Source organism: Gamsiella multidivaricata (assembly GCF_025024155.1).
Source record: "Gamsiella multidivaricata strain RSA 2152 chromosome Unknown BC939scaffold_121, whole genome shotgun sequence".
Lineage (NCBI taxonomy): Eukaryota > Fungi > Mortierellomycota > Mortierellomycetes > Mortierellales > Mortierellaceae > Gamsiella > Gamsiella multidivaricata.
The window spans coordinates 48,851-63,063 of NW_026251829.1; the positions used below are offsets into that span (position 1 = coordinate 48,851).

General features: G+C 48.7%; 8 protein-coding genes across 8 annotated transcripts; 4 read left to right on the forward strand and 4 right to left on the reverse strand.

Moving 5' to 3' along the window:
* Positions 1-206: 206 nt before the first annotated feature.
* BC939DRAFT_403667 (homoserine O-acetyltransferase) lies at positions 207-2,152 on the forward strand (the record flags this gene model as incomplete). Its single annotated transcript, XM_051552759.1, has 5 exons — positions 207-394; positions 702-875; positions 965-1,205; positions 1,316-1,525; positions 1,682-2,152. Coding segments are annotated over 5 exons (1,284 nt in total), but the record flags the coding sequence as incomplete, so codon positions are not given.
* A 254-nt stretch (positions 2,153-2,406) lies between these two features.
* BC939DRAFT_508204 (50S ribosomal protein L33) lies at positions 2,407-2,781 on the reverse strand (the record flags this gene model as incomplete). The annotated part of the gene is made up of 3 exons (XM_051560971.1): positions 2,407-2,456; positions 2,556-2,662; positions 2,759-2,781. The coding sequence occupies 3 exons, from the start codon at positions 2,779-2,781 to the stop codon at positions 2,407-2,409; spliced, it is 180 nt and encodes a 59-aa protein (XP_051406617.1).
* A 361-nt stretch (positions 2,782-3,142) lies between these two features.
* BC939DRAFT_468753 (Pre-mRNA-splicing factor SPF27) lies at positions 3,143-4,359 on the forward strand. The gene is made up of 4 exons (XM_051557949.1): positions 3,143-3,229; positions 3,342-3,368; positions 3,484-4,013; positions 4,133-4,359. The coding sequence occupies exons 1-4, from the start codon at positions 3,196-3,198 to the stop codon at positions 4,301-4,303; spliced, it is 762 nt and encodes a 253-aa protein (XP_051406618.1). The 5' UTR covers positions 3,143-3,195; the 3' UTR covers positions 4,304-4,359.
* Positions 4,360-4,404: 45 nt separating this feature from the next.
* Positions 4,405-7,817, reverse strand: BC939DRAFT_481934 (uncharacterized protein; the record flags this gene model as incomplete). The annotated part of the gene is made up of 4 exons (XM_051559067.1): positions 4,405-4,988; positions 5,070-6,054; positions 6,149-6,389; positions 6,496-7,817. 4 exons carry the CDS (start codon positions 7,815-7,817, stop codon positions 4,405-4,407), a joined length of 3,132 nt encoding a protein of 1,043 aa, XP_051406619.1.
* Positions 7,818-8,293: 476 nt separating this feature from the next.
* BC939DRAFT_468760 (Yos1-like protein) lies at positions 8,294-9,224 on the forward strand. Its single transcript, XM_051557950.1, has 4 exons — positions 8,294-8,479; positions 8,630-8,725; positions 8,847-8,938; positions 9,073-9,224. Exons 1-3 carry the CDS (start codon positions 8,389-8,391, stop codon positions 8,900-8,902), a joined length of 243 nt encoding a protein of 80 aa, XP_051406620.1. The 5' UTR covers positions 8,294-8,388; the 3' UTR covers positions 8,903-8,938; positions 9,073-9,224.
* On the reverse strand, positions 9,203-10,934 carry BC939DRAFT_41779 (histone acetyltransferases subunit 3-domain-containing protein). The gene is made up of 5 exons (XM_051553027.1): positions 10,895-10,934; positions 10,693-10,811; positions 9,953-10,597; positions 9,661-9,864; positions 9,203-9,564 (listed from the first exon to the last, which is right to left on the reverse strand). The coding sequence occupies exons 2-5, from the start codon at positions 10,750-10,752 to the stop codon at positions 9,340-9,342; spliced, it is 1,134 nt and encodes a 377-aa protein (XP_051406621.1). The 5' UTR covers positions 10,753-10,811; positions 10,895-10,934; the 3' UTR covers positions 9,203-9,339.
* Positions 10,935-12,253, reverse strand: BC939DRAFT_41778 (uncharacterized protein). The gene is made up of 4 exons (XM_051553026.1): positions 11,896-12,253; positions 11,247-11,783; positions 11,076-11,151; positions 10,935-10,974 (listed from the first exon to the last, which is right to left on the reverse strand). Exons 2-3 carry the CDS (start codon positions 11,771-11,773, stop codon positions 11,136-11,138), a joined length of 543 nt encoding a protein of 180 aa, XP_051406622.1. The 5' UTR covers positions 11,774-11,783; positions 11,896-12,253; the 3' UTR covers positions 10,935-10,974; positions 11,076-11,135.
* A 27-nt stretch (positions 12,254-12,280) lies between these two features.
* Positions 12,281-14,210, forward strand: BC939DRAFT_508209 (uncharacterized protein; the record flags this gene model as incomplete). Its single annotated transcript, XM_051560972.1, has 7 exons — positions 12,281-12,358; positions 12,446-12,715; positions 12,791-12,918; positions 13,003-13,648; positions 13,734-13,831; positions 13,921-14,021; positions 14,131-14,210. 7 exons carry the CDS (start codon positions 12,281-12,283, stop codon positions 14,208-14,210), a joined length of 1,401 nt encoding a protein of 466 aa, XP_051406623.1.
* Between the last annotated feature and the right edge of the window lie 3 nt (positions 14,211-14,213).

Here is a 14,213-nt window from a genome sequence, read left to right on the forward strand (position 1 = left end):
ATTCATTCATTCTCTTTTCTCCATCCTTCACATCACACTTCATCTTTCCGCTCTACTCCACTCCATACCGAATGCCATACGGTACTAAGTTTTTTTCTTGCGCGCAGGCACCACCCTGCCCTGCAATACAATTTTGAAACTGGACTCACCATCTATCATTGTTTGGAACGCACTCAACCCGTCTAGAGCGCCGCAATACACAGCCCGAGAACCCATTCTCAAAGCTTGTCCCCTCACAAACCATTGCCATCATCCCCGAGTTTACGCTCGATTCGGGTCATGTGCTGCACCAGGTTCCTGTCGCCTACCGGACCTGGGGAACCCTGAACGACGCAGGGGATAACGCAATGATCATTTGCCATGCCCTTAGTGGAAGTGCCGATGTTGAGGACTGGTAAGGAAACCAGCTTTGTATATATCTCTTTACCCTTGTGTCATACCCGCCATGGGAAAGACTGGTCAGCAAATGACTGGACAGAAAGTGACTGGGTCGGGCGTGCGAGCGCTGACTTTGAAGGAACAATCGATGTCGTGATTTCCCCAGATCACAAACGCAGATCAAACATTGGACAGAATACTATTGAAGACGTACCTGGATATGCAGGCAGGCTACGCATGGTCCCAGCAAAATGGGGAAGAAGGAAGTCCATGCGGCACATGCTAATATGCAAAAATCAATTTTTGGAAAATAAAACTTGTAGGTGGGGTCCGTTGATGGGACCTGGGCGTGCGTTCGATCCGACAAAGTTCTTTATCATCTGCTGCAATGTCCTCGGCTCACCTTATGGCACTGCTTCTCCCGTGACTATGAACCCGGAAACCGGAGTCAACTACGGACCTGAATTCCCTCTGGCGACCATCCGCGATGATGTCAGGTGACAAAGATGAATACGAAGGACCATTAATGCGATAGAGGAAAGGAAAACATAGTGTCTGACATTTCACTGCATATCCATTTTAATAGGCTTCATAAGCTAATCCTAGACGACTTAGGTGTCAAGTCAGTAGCGATCTGTGTCGGAGGATCGATGGGAGGAATGCAGGTCCTGGAATGGTCCTTCTTCGGTACCGAGTATGTTAAAGCCATCATTCCTATTGCCACCTCTGCAAAACATTCGGCATGGTGTATCAGCTGGGGCGAAGCCCAGCGTCAATCGATCTACAGCGACCCCAATTATCTTGACGGATACTATACTTCTGACGCAGTAAGTTCTTTTGATTTGAAGTCTGCGTGATTTTTTTTTTTTTTTTTTTTTTTTTTTTTTGGCACGGAAGCGGTGTTAAGCTCATGTATACTTTTGCTCGCCAATTTTAGCCGCCCTCGGTGGGTCTCGGAGCAGCAAGAATGGCTGCGCTGTTAACATACCGCTCGCGCAACTCTTTCGAGTCCCGATTCGGACGCAAGGTCATGGATCGTCCTACATACTCGACTGCTCGTGAACCAGCGTCTCCTGCTGAGGAACACCATCAAATTCATAATGACGGACACCGCAGGACCAAAGGCCACCTTTCTCGCAGCAGTTCGGTCGACAGCACCGGCAGCTTGCTCGCAGCCAGCGCGAACGCCTTAGCAGCTGTCACTGAAGCACAGTTATCATCAACATCTAGTAAGGAAACAGCCACAAACGGCGTTGAGGCCTCTCCGAAGGGCATTCAAGCCATCCCTGTGGTACTGAACAAGACCAGGAACAAGAGCCAGAAGCCCACAGTGTTCTCTGCACAGAATTATCTCCGGTACCAGGGTGAGAAGTTCATTCACCGGTTCGATGCCAACTGCTATATTGCGATCACACGCAAGATGGATGTGCATGATGTCTCGGCAGGCCGAGGCGAGTTGGTCGAGGTACTCGACAACATCAAGCAGCCGGCATTGGTCATTGGCGTGGAATCGGATGGATTGTTCACGATCTCGGAGCAGTACGAGCTGGCGGAGCATTTGCACGACTCGGAAATGGTCGTGGTTCAGTCGCCCGACGGTCATGACGGGTTTTTGCTTGAATTTGAGCAGATCAATAATGCAATTATTTCATTCATGCAGAAGCATCAGCATATCCAAGATATCCTGAGTAGGGAAGGTGTCCAGCCCACCGCAGAGGTCGGAGCTGTGGTCAAGGAGAGTTTGTTTGGAGAGAGCGAGATCGTCAACTGGTAGAATTGATACAGATACCGTAATAAAATGACAGATTTTTTTTTTTGATGCCATGTCAACGATGCAGGGAACTGCAACCCATGCGGTAGATCTTGAATCCAGATATTGGCGCGCCGCACCACACAACATTGTGGAGAGCTCGTGCTGGGTTGCTTATAGAGTAATGTTATTTTACAGATCCGGCGTTTCTAAAATATGCATAACGCCCTCTAGACTGCCGTGCTTATGGTCCCGTCATCATCCTGCAGTCTCTGTGCTCAGTTGGGACGGTTGATCTTGGCCTCGTTGAAGAGAACGGTTTGGTTGGCTGTCAAAGAGCAAAAGATACGATAACGCAGATATAGGTTAGGGCTTTATCACAACGACATCCCACTACATAACAAAACGATAATAATCCATTGCCTACCGCGAGGATCGAACTTCATGAAGGACAATTTGGCGGTGGTTCTTGGACGGCGTGTAGTGTAGAAGAAACCGGTGCCGGCTGTCGACAACAACTTAACGATGATAGTCCTATTGAACAAGGTGCGATAACCGGATTAAGACATCTTGGTTCTTTTTGATTATGACAACTGTACATCATTAAATCAAGATATCTGCGCCAATTACCTTGCTTTAGCTTTCTTGGCCATCTGGAAGATCAGGCAAGTTGAAAGGAAACGAAGGCAAAGGAAATAAGACATGTATGTTAGCGGTCAATAGAGGCATATTCCTGTTCCTGAGACAGCAAGCGATATCCTGTTGCGTGATCTCTGTATTTCCATCCAGCTTTCATTGTCCTCGCCGTTGTCGGCTCATAATCTCCTTTGATGGATGAATCGTTGGTGCATACTTTATAGGTTCTTGCTCTGGGTGGTGGGTGATGAAGGTGGAGGAAACGAGTACAGGCATCTTCCTTTTTGCTGCTTTCCCCGAGGTTGTTTATGTGTGACCGTCTCGAATCCCTTTCTCCTCCCTTTTTGGATATCAATTTTGGAAAGAGTTGTGCTGGTCATCACCCCTCAACTTCAGACACGAACCAACTCCACCAAGAATCGCCTAACACCATGAGCACACAGATCAGTCTTGACGCCTTGCCTTGTAAGCGAACCGACTATTTCTCTCACTGGACAAGATACGCGAAGAGAAGCAGCAATCGACATCCTCATCCACTAACCCGTTCATTTTCCTTCCTTATTTTCCTCTTCAACAGATGTCGACAAACAAATTGACGAGCCAGGTAACAAAAAACGCCTCAAATACAGCAGGAATAGAAGTGGTTCCCTTCTGACGACACCAAGCTGGAGTCCTTGTTCAACTCACTCACTGTTCTATCCTTTCTGTTAATCTTTTAGGTGTCCGTACCTTGGTCGACAAGTTAATCGCCTCAGAGATGAAGCGCATGCCCAAGCCTACGCGCGATGTCTCTGATATCGAACTTTTCAAAGACAATGAACTTCTCCAACAGGAGTTCGATCGCATTAGGAGAGGAAAGCCCATGGAGCCAAAACTCGATCTCTCGCGCTATCAACTCGAACCACCCTCTGCCACATCCTCGACATCAACAGCAACAGTATCAGCAACATCATCAAAACAAACAACAACAGGATCAGAATCAGGATCAACTGATACAATAACGCCCTCTGCATCTGAAGAGCTCCCAGAGGGTCGTATCCTGTGGCTCAAGGCCCTCGATAACGCGAACGCGCAGCTCGAACACCAGAACCAACGTATCCTGAACCTCGAACTCGTCCAAAAGTTTGGAGGCAACGCCTGGAACATTCATAATTATCAGATGGAATACGATCTCTCTTTGCTCCGGAAGGCCGTTGATGACAAGCGAGCCGAGGTCATTGAACTCAACAAACTCAGAAAGCGCGATCAGGTAAGGAATCGAGTGCTATTGGCTTGGATGCAGATTATATCCTGCTTCAAGATTACAGGAACCCCTACATCTCATGCACCTGTTTTTTTCTTCTCGTCCTTCCTGATATTGTACATTAGCTGGACGTCGCGGAGTCGTTACAGAGGCTGGAAGCCAAATGGGCAGAGATGATCAGCTCAACATTGCAGGTTGAGGTCGCCAGCGCATCATTGGAAGCCGAGTTGGAGCAACTGAGAGCTTATGAGGCCAACTTGAGAAAGGAACTCGACATGCCTCTTGCTCAGCAATAAATTTCGACTTCACCGCAACTCCTTCACGTCCTATAATAAACGTACGATATATGAGGTGCCAATGTTGGTTTTATTGAAATGAGCCCTTCGTTTACATCCGGTTATGTGCGTGTCTGTTGGGCGGCTGTAGACTGGGAAGTCTGTTGGTGGTCATGTGTTTGATGTTGCTGCGGATGGTGTGGGTCAGGGTGGTGCGCCGGAGGATGGGACGGGTAATACATAGGCGGTTGGTAATAGTAGTAGTTGTTATAATCCTCCGGTGCGACCATCATCATCATCATCTCTCCTCCAGCTCCTGGAACAGGCGCCGCCGCCGCCTCACTAACATCAGCCGGCATGGCTCCTGACACAGGGATACTACCGTCGTAGTACATTGGGGCCATGAACGGCTGCCCGGGCATGGGTACACCCATGGGCATCCCCATCGGCATTCCCATCGGTACAGGCATAGGGACAGCCATGGGCATTGATACAGGCATGGCTCCTGTGCTACCACTAGGCATATTCACAGGTGGGTAATAATAGTAGTACATCGGCTGAGTCAACTGTGCCTGCTGAGGATCGTAGTAATATCCATCCTGATTGTAATCCTCGCCGTAGTACTGTTCCTCGGCCTCAAACGTCGTCGGTCGTTGTTCAGCAGGAACAAAAAGAGTTGAAGGCTTGAATGGAGCAGCATTAATAGCTATAATAAATGCGTCATGGTCAGTAAATGGGTGGAACATTAGCCTACCAATGAACACAAAACCAGGACATGGGATTTTACCTGTCTTGAGTGACTTGGTTAAGCTGATGGGGGCTGTCTCCCTTGAGGAAGCTGCTGTATCCGAGTCGACCTTCTTCTGCTCCTCTGGGGCTTCAGCCGCCTTGCTGTACGACTGCTCTTCATCCCTGTCCTCCTGTCTATGGCCCAGGTACCTCTTTGACCCATTTGCATTAGACGTTTCCGGTAGATCTGAAGTGGTTCCTGCCTTCGGGGCCTCGGTATTCGTAGCTGTCGCAGAAGAAGTTGTCGATGGCTGCTGGGAAAGTTGGGGACTATGAGGATGGTGATGATGAGACCCATGGAAACCACCCTGATGACCTCCACGATGTCCAAAATGACCTGGATGAAAACCTCCACGACCACGTCCACGGCTCGAAAAATTGCCAGGAATAAAGTGGGGTCTAAAACCAGAGTGCTGGACTGCAGGCTGGCTCTGCGGCATAGGCTGACGGAACTTTGGGTTGGTCGATGTAGGGGCTGGAGTGGCAGTAGTGGCCCCCGCCTTCTCGATAGAACTGGCGTCCTTGCTGTCCTTGCTGCCCTTGGAGCCCTCCTCAGGCTGCATCATTTCGGCCCCGTTAGCGTCAGTAGATGTCGATTTTATCTCAGGAGCAGGTGCTTTAGATACGGGCTTAGGAAGAGCCGAATGTAAGAGACGCGAGGCCCTCTTTACGTCCTTCTCTCCAAATTGAATGGAAGAGCGCGGTCTTTCTGACTTTGTCAAGGCAGATGCTGCTGGTCCAGGCTGCGATGTTGAATCTCCCTGCGACTGAGTCATCGCCTTGTCCTGGGCTGCATTTTTCATCTCATCAAATTTAGGGGTGGTAGTATCGACAGTTTTTGTTGCCACATTGGTAGACTGACTCTTGGATGCTTCATTCGTCGAGGTTGAGGCAGCAGGTGCAGGAGTAGCGCTTGAACCAGCGGCATTCTGACTGAGTCCTGGATTGTTAGATGTGCTCCGCGATAACGAAGGTCCCGAGGGCTAAGAGGATTAGAGCACAACATAACAACGGTCAGCTTGTTGAATATTATAACCATAGCACTTGATTTCACATATTAAAAACCCTCTCTCTTACCTTGGCATTCATGGAACGAGGTCGAGAATCGTTCCTTGGCTGGCGGTGACTCTTTTCCTGCACCTTCATCAACTGATCGTATCCATCGTGGCTCCATCGGTCCGACCTAGGCCTCACTGGACTGCTATCCTTGTCCTCTGTGTCCTGAGATTGTGAGTCCTTATCTGGGGCACTGCCCCTGTCGTTCCTGGCATCACCCCTACTTGGACCCTGAGCCATGCCTCCTCGATCGAATCCACCTCTAAATTTACATAAATATATACCCATTGCGAAACAATGTTAGCCCTCCTGAAATTATTTTCGGCCTGCTGCTGGTTCAAGATATGTGAAGACAGTAAGAATCGTACCTTCCCATGAAGCGACCTCTGAAGCCCCCTCGGTCGCTGAAATTCTTCAATCCCGCGCCTCGGTACCGATCGTCATGTCCCCAGAATTCCCCGAGATGGGGCACAAACCTAGGGTCCTCTGCCAGCTTCCTGCGATACTCAACTCGAGCCTCGACTGCTGCTCTTCCACCGCGGCCTCGTGACACCGGACGACTCAAATGCGCAGTGGATTTAATCTGTTCCTGTTGCTCTTTATCTGCTGGTGAATTTTCCAGTGCAGCAGAGGGTTCAGGCATGGGTGAGTCGCCCCAGTCTGTCGAAGTGGATTCGTCTCCCAAGGTGTCCTTGTCAGGGGCAGAGGATGCGGTACCGGATTTGGTTGAGCTGATCCCTTGTTTAGAAAGGCGCTTGTTCGGCTTCGATAACGCAGTTGGTTCCGCGTCCGCGTGTGATTGAGAAGGCGCAGGCGAAGACGAAGGTATGATGGACTGACGGTTGCGGACCTCATCAGCGCCATTCTTCTGGCTTTGTGATCCCTCTGTGTTCTTGCCCGCAACTGCTGGCTGATTCTGCTTCTGATCCTGCTGCTTCGCCTTCTTATTGCGCTTCTTCTTTGAAGATGATGACGAAGGGACAGAGTGCGAAGTTGTAGGCGTGGGTGAAGCTGGAGCTGAATCCCGATTCTGAGTCGTTGGTTGCAACGATGGCTGACTTTCCTGCGATACGGCACGACCGCGGTTCTGATGCTGCTGTTGCTGTTGCTGCTTGCGAGACGATGCCTTGTTGGGAATAGGTGGGTGGTCACCTTTGCGCTCCAGCGATAATTTTTCCAGCGCCAATCGCTTGACTTGCAAGTCCGCCTCCTCCTCCGTATCTGGATCGTCACTTTCCGAGCCACCTGACGCGTGTTGACGATCCTCTTCCTCGTCCGAGCTGCTCACTGCGAGTTCGATCGCCTCCTCACCACCGGATCGATGTGGTCCACGACGTGCCACCAATTTTTTCGATCGGCCAGTCTTCTTCTTGGGGTTGGATCGCTTCGTGGCTTCGGTTGCGGCAGACAGCTGTGAGTCTGCTACAGGGACCTGAGTAGCGCTGATGGTATTGTTGGATTCGGCAGCAACAGAGGGCGAAGAATTCGTGCTATGGGGCGCTACATCCTTGATTGCGCTTCGGCGACGGCCGTGTTTGTCGTTTGCTGGTGAAACTTTGGAGTCTTGACCAGGGACCGTTGCGGGCTTGTTCGAGGGGGCAGCAGTGGTGGTCGTGGTGGTCGTGGTCGTGGTCGTGGAAGCGACGTTGTCGTCGGTATTGGCGGTCTTGGTTGGTTGATGGGTTTGCATGGTGGAAGGTGAGTGAGAGCGCCTTTATTTTTTTATTGTCCTTATAGTTACTTTTTTTCAAAGAAGAGATCAGGTTGAGCGAAAAAGAACACTTGTGGCGAAGTATGAGGAATCAAGTACGATTGGGCTAAGGTATTAGAAATGCAAAGGAGGGAGAAACAACAAGCAAAAAGGAACAAAAAGAAAAAGAAGAAGGGAAACCAAGGAGGAACTATGAAGGGATGAGGAGAAGAAGAAGAAGGAAGCAAAGAGAAGAACCAAGAAAGGAGGAAATACAAGCAGACCGAATGTGTTCGCGGTGAAGGTGGGGGAAGAGGGGGGGAGGGGGGGAGGGGGGGGAGAGAGTCGTGTTTTTTTTTTTCTTTGGTAGTCCATGCATCGCCTGTCAATTTAGAGATGCACACATGTCACGAGATATTGAAGCAGTATGCCACGAATGCAGTAAAATCGGTTGTATTGTCATCATCGCCCTTCTCGGTCCGACCACCATCAACACCCCCACCATCAACACCCCCACCAGCGCTCGCGGACCGACACAGCAAACAACACCCGATCCAGGAACAACTTCACAATGGCCATCGGTATCTTTGGTCTCCTCGAGGTGATGCTCCTCTTCGTCAATGCTATTGCCATCCTCAACGAGGAACGGTTTCTTGCAAGGAGTACGTCCCTTAACCCGCGTCCTCCTCCTTGCTACTCTTTCCTCAGTTACTTTTGCTTTGGCCTTCTAGCCAGTATTGCGGTCATGTTTAACCTGAAGCGATCTAAACATGTTATATCTAACCATCCAAAGCTCTGCTTATAAAATGTAGTCGGCTGGGCACGGCAGGTCGCCGATCCATACGCACAGGAATCCGTCAAGGCCAGACTCGTGAACTTAATATCCGCTGTGAGGACATTGATGAGAAGTATGTGCACAACACCCCAACAGGACACAATCTTGACATGGGCGGATTTGAACCTTTTTTGGAACATGCGCCCCATATATCATCACTGGGTCCGCTAACATCCACGCCTCTCTCTTCCTAGTCCCATTAATCGGTCTCAACGTAGTCGCTATCCTGTACCTCGTCATTCTCGGATAGAAACTGGACAACTATAAAACAGAGGGGCCGCGATCGGTATGGACATTGGATGGCCTTCATTTTTGCTATGAGTCGCGACTTAAGAAGAACAGGAAGCGATACGATGCATTTGCTTTTGCTGATCCAGACACCGTGTTCAAATCACCATCATATCTACTTTTGAATTTCAGCAATCTGCTCATTCGTTGCCCAAGTCCTTCAATATGTCCGAGCATTAGCTGGTCCAGCATTTGTAAATCCCCACCATACATCTACTGCAATAAATAATCATCGCAAGAATACTTGTTATTATACATTGCTCAAAAGAGCAAACAAAAAAAAAAGACAAGACAATACTAAAGAAACGTGAGGATCAGGAAAGCAAAGCGGAGGGCGGGGCTATATCAAATGAAAACGGCGAAAATAGCCCTGCGAATGCAGGAGGACATGCGTCCGCACTATGGAAGCCCATTGAGTTGTCGATAGGTCTGAGGTGTGCTTGACGTCGCCTTAGGCTCCAGCTCATCCTGGTAGATCGATTTGGTGGGGATGGTATAGTTTTCAGCAGGAAAGATGGGTCCGACTCCTTGCACAAATCGTCTTCGTCTGTCCATCGCACTGAGTGCGTTCTCCGAAAGGGACTTTGGCGTTGTCGTCTTTTTCTTCTTGGACTTTGTCATGCGCTACAGATGTGTCAGAAAGAGTCACCATCAGTATGCAGGCCATTCTAAATACATTTAGCGTCATGTAAAGGGCCCTCATTCAGTTTGCTGACTTACGAATCGCTTGAGGTATCCTTGCTCGACCTGCTTGTCCAAGTCATCCAAAATAGTATTGTACTCCTGATAGGCGAGATGGTTGTTCACAAGGCCAAGCAGGCGTTGTTTCCTAGCCTTGTTCACCTTCATCACATCCCGCAACTCTTTCTGAAGCGACCTGAGCGTGATGCTGATCTCATCATCCTCTCGCGCATCCCAATCGATCTATTCGGTAAAGGAAGATTTCCATCGGTTAGAGCTCACAGAAAGGGACATGAGAATAGACCAGCACAGCACTTGACGCGCTGCATACCTCTTCGTTGCCGAGCAGACCAATATATCGTAACTCGCGCTTGATGCGCTCTTCCAGCTCTGCATAGTTTCTCGCTGTCGATTGAACGCCGGTTTGGGCTGGGGAAGGCGATGGCGGTGGATCGTCATCCTGTTTCAGCTCCTTCGAATCAACCACGTCTTCCGAAATCAGAGAGCAGAGAATTCTTTCTGTCAAGGGTCCGCACGACACTTCGTCCTGATCAATGTTTTCATCCGTCAGTTCGAATGGCTGGTTGTAGACGGTATTCCGTGAGGGTGTCGAGTCCTTGACCAGATCCACCGAGCTCCGCCTCGACTCGTATCCATCGTAAGGCATGAGCGCCCGGTCCTCCTCCGCCCATACATCCAAGTAATGCTTTCCGAGTGGTGGAATCAGCAAAGGTGTGACCTGATCACCCTCCTCCTCTAGAACGACACGGTCTGACTCTGTAAATGGCCGGAAGTATGGCTCCATGGACGCCCAAAAAGTCTGAATGGGGACTTGGTTGGCAACCTTGACCTTTGAAAAGTCCTCCTGAACTTCTTGAGCTTTGGGAGGCGGCTTCTGAGATTTTTCGGTCTGGTGTTCTGAGTTCTTCTTTTTCTTTTGATGAGATGCTGAGTGGGCCTTGTCTCCTGTCCGATTCTGTGTAGAGAAAGAAATGAACAATATTCGTTAGATCAGATCGAATGAGCCCACAGTAATACTGTACTGACGCCTCCTAATGTCCCTTTGCGTACCTGTCCTGCCTTTGGTGTTCCATGGCGATTGGCGTTCAACTTCACAGGCTGGGGTGACATACTTCGTCCTGCTTTACCCAACAGATAGTCGTCGCTTCTCTTGGATTTAGGCAGGGCAACTAAATTTGAATAAATAGCATTAGGAGAATGAAAATAACCCGACTTCAATAAACAGATACAATCCACAGTAATAGAGACATGCCTCGATCATCCTCTGAATATTCACTGTCCTCATCCAACTCGCGCTTCTTTTTCTTCTTCAGGAATCCATCCTGAACAAGGCTAGATATAATACAGACAAAAGAATGAATTAATGACATATCCTTGAAACAAGTATTTTTGCAATCTGCAGACAAGCTACAACTTTTCCATTTGCGACATACGAGGGTGTTCCTGTCCTAAGTCTGATTGTGTTTGTAGTCGAACTTGCATTCTGTTCATCGTCAGTCTTTGAACTCTCTATGTGAGCAGGTTGGAAACAACGTTTGAAAAGGTCTCAATAATTTTTCCCTCCAAAAATTCAGACACCGAATAAAAAGCATTTAACGTTATACATTCCACACGTACCAGCTGCATCGGATCGCTTCAGCTTCAACGTAACGACGCCCAGTTTAACAAGAGCTGGAGAGCCTCCTGCGCCCTGCGTAAGTGCTCCTGATGGTCCTCCTGCTCTGGAGCTGCTCGAAAAAGATGATGGCGAGGAGGTATTAGGGGATGCGCTTGATCGTGCTGCGTTCGAAGTATTGGCGCCTGCAGATGGTGTATGAGAAAGTCCTTGGGAAGCAGAATTGAATGTGGCTGCGGATGCTGAGGAGTTAGGCGTCGAAGATACTGATGAATCCTTCGACTGTGAAAAATTCGCCCCACCGTCCAGACGAGCGAGTTCGTTCGCGTACTTCTCGTGTCGCGTGGCAGCCTTTTCGGACAGATAGAGCAGTTCCTGTTGAAGCACTGACAGTTCCTGATATGATGGTATGTTAGGGACCGACTGAGGGTTTGAAGAGTGCTGCAAGGGCCGAGTCAGATAGTTGCGGAAAGTAAGCGCGTTCGGGTCAAAGTTCGACGACGCGGAGGAGTCCATGGCTATGTGACTTGTTTTGGCAGCAAATAGACACAAGTCAGCACAAGATGGTATGGCGGCAAGGAGTGAAGAGGGATGGTAGGAGCGTTCCGTGCACAACCTTGCAGCTGCATAGCTGTTACCTCAAGATGCAAGGCTGTTTTAGCGATTACAGACGAAAAAACAGCGATACAGGGTTGTGTAAAAAGCGCCTTGAGCCCAGGATACTCAAGTTTTCTGTCGGATGAGGTGATTATTGTGGCAATTTTACGCAGTACAGTAGTATTGTTGATAAATCAATGCACAAAATAAGGATTTTTCTTTTGGAGGGTAAAGACGGATAAATAAAACGGAAGGATGGTGGGTTTCGATGATGAGAATACGGTGCCTGAGATGCCTGAGATGCCTGAGATGGCGACGCTTGGGACCACAGTTGGAAGATTAAAAAAAAAAAGGTGACGTCATATATAGATTTTTTTTTTATACGTTGATAGTACAGGCCTACAAGATCACTCTTGAAACACAACCATGGAGAAAGCAGGGAAAAGGATTGATGAATGGGCGCGGACCTTCTCTAAAGGCAACAAGAAGCCCATGGCACCCAGAGTACGCCTTCTGTCATTGAGATACTGCATCTCGTCCAATAAAACAGAGCCAGTCTGAACGCATATTTACAAAGCATTCGGTCTCTAGGAATATCCGCCTATGCGGGTAAAGAAGGATATTGTGCTCCAGGATATCAAACCAATACCTGACCAGCCAAGTACGAACCCCAAGACCGTTTTAGTGGCGCACGAGCAACTGGAGGATCTTTCCTTGGAACCAACGCTGGGCGGTAAAGAGAAGAAGAAGGATGAGACCCCTATGACATCTCGCCCCAACCGTCCGACGGAAACGAAAGAATCAACAGCACCCAAGTGCTCCCCTGCGGAAATCCAGGCTGCCAATAGTCATAAGGAAATGGTAATAGATAATAATGTGCTCGATAAATGGATGCGAAGGAAATTTCCTAACCGACAATTTACGACCATTTATTAGGGCAATGAGTACTATAAAAAAGGACAATGGGAGAAAGCCTTCGAGTGTTACTCGGACAGCATGTATCTCGATCCACACAACTCTGTTTACCCAATCAACAGGGCGATGGCGTTGTTGAAACTCCAGAGGTACATACCGATGCAAGGTCTCACTAAGTGCCACCCACAACCTGTTTAGCATTTATTAACCGCATACATTTGACTCCTTGTTAGGTTTGCGGAGGCCGAGCGCGACTGCACTCTCGGGTTGAAACTCGACAGTAAGAACCTGAAAGCGCTTTGGAGGCGTGGCATGGCCCGCCGGTCTATCGGAAATTTTAGAGAAGCAAAAGAGGACTTTGAAGCGGGCTTGAAGATTGAACCCGGTAATAAAACGCTGAAAGAGGAACTGGCCAAACTGGAGCAGATGCAAAAGAAGCCAACAACAACACCGCCACCAGCATCAAAACCGGTCCCGTTGTCGACTCCAAAGGCTCAACAAACAAAAGTGGTGCCCGCTCCATCGTCAGCGAAAGAGAAACTTGCAATTCCGGTTATTTCCAGCAAGCGTGTGCAAATCAAGGAAATTGAAAATGATGAGAGTTCGGAGCTCTTCGAGTCAGCAGCTGCGAAAACTTCTACAACCTCAACCACTAGTATCCAGGCTACAGCACCTGCTGCACCATTAAACCCAACATCTTCGACCACATCTGCAGCTGGAACACCAGTAGTATCCAAGGCTCCCTCTAGTTCAGCATTGACTTCGCCACAAGCAACAAGCAGTAATGTCAATATGTCGACGCCGGCGACTACTCTGGACTTCCAGCGCGACTGGAAGAGCTATAGCAAAAATAGCGGACTGCTCTATCAATATATCAAGGTGAACGATTGCAAGGAACCTTTCAGGACTGCATTGGGAAAGCTAAGCACGGATGTTAACAGTGACGGCTCCTATTTGTCTATAGCTCATCCAACCGGGGATACTGCCAACCCTCTTCAAGAGCTCCTTTGAATCGGATTACCTGGCCTCGATGCTCTTCATCTTCCGAGAGTACTATATCCCGTAAGTACAAGCCTGGCTTTTTTTTTTTTCGTTTTCTTTAATGACCAATCAATATTTACTCCTTCATATTTTCATCCATGTTGTACTAGATCTGAGGAACCACAGCTGCTCTATCGAACCCTTGTGAATCTTGCAAAAGTCCAGCGCTTTGATATGACGCTCATGTTCATGTCGGGCACCGATAAGAAAGGTAATAGGAGATCATTGTCGAGACGCTTTTTTTGTAGCCAGCGCTTCAAATAATAACGCTTAGACCATTTCTTTGTAAGATCTCAGCGCTATATTCAAGCATCTGTCAGGTCATCTCAATGATCAAGCCGTTTATAACCAGCAAGACCTCGTAACACTCGCATCCAAGTTCAAAACCACCGACTATTAGTTT

What these genes read in the sequence shown, in the direction of transcription:
- BC939DRAFT_41778 (XM_051553026.1), bottom strand. Translation starts at nt 11,773, where the DNA reads ATGGACTCCTCCGCGTCGTCGAACTTTGACCCGAACGCGCTTACTTTC.
- BC939DRAFT_41779 (XM_051553027.1), bottom strand. Translation starts at nt 10,752, where the DNA reads ATGTCACCCCAGCCTGTGAAGTTGAACGCCAATCGCCATGGAACACCA. An exon ending in GTCTGCTCGGCAACGAAGAG is followed by an intron (nt 9,865 to 9,952) that starts GTATGCAGCGCG and finishes TTTACCGAATAG; the next exon opens with ATCGATTGGGATGCGCGAGA. An exon ending in AAGGATACCTCAAGCGATTC is followed by an intron (nt 9,565 to 9,660) that starts GTAAGTCAGCAA and finishes ACACATCTGTAG; the next exon opens with CGCATGACAAAGTCCAAGAA.
- BC939DRAFT_468760 (XM_051557950.1), top strand. Translation starts at nt 8,389, where the DNA reads ATGGCCATCGGTATCTTTGGTCTCCTCGAGGTGATGCTCCTCTTCGTC. An exon ending in GGAACGGTTTCTTGCAAGGA is followed by an intron (nt 8,480 to 8,629) that starts GTACGTCCCTTA and finishes TATAAAATGTAG; the next exon opens with TCGGCTGGGCACGGCAGGTC. An exon ending in TGTGAGGACATTGATGAGAA is followed by an intron (nt 8,726 to 8,846) that starts GTATGTGCACAA and finishes CTCTCTTCCTAG; the next exon opens with TCCCATTAATCGGTCTCAAC.
- BC939DRAFT_468753 (XM_051557949.1), top strand. Translation starts at nt 3,196, where the DNA reads ATGAGCACACAGATCAGTCTTGACGCCTTGCCTT. An exon ending in CAGTCTTGACGCCTTGCCTT is followed by an intron (nt 3,230 to 3,341) that starts GTAAGCGAACCG and finishes CCTCTTCAACAG; the next exon opens with ATGTCGACAAACAAATTGAC. An exon ending in CAAACAAATTGACGAGCCAG is followed by an intron (nt 3,369 to 3,483) that starts GTAACAAAAAAC and finishes TTAATCTTTTAG; the next exon opens with GTGTCCGTACCTTGGTCGAC.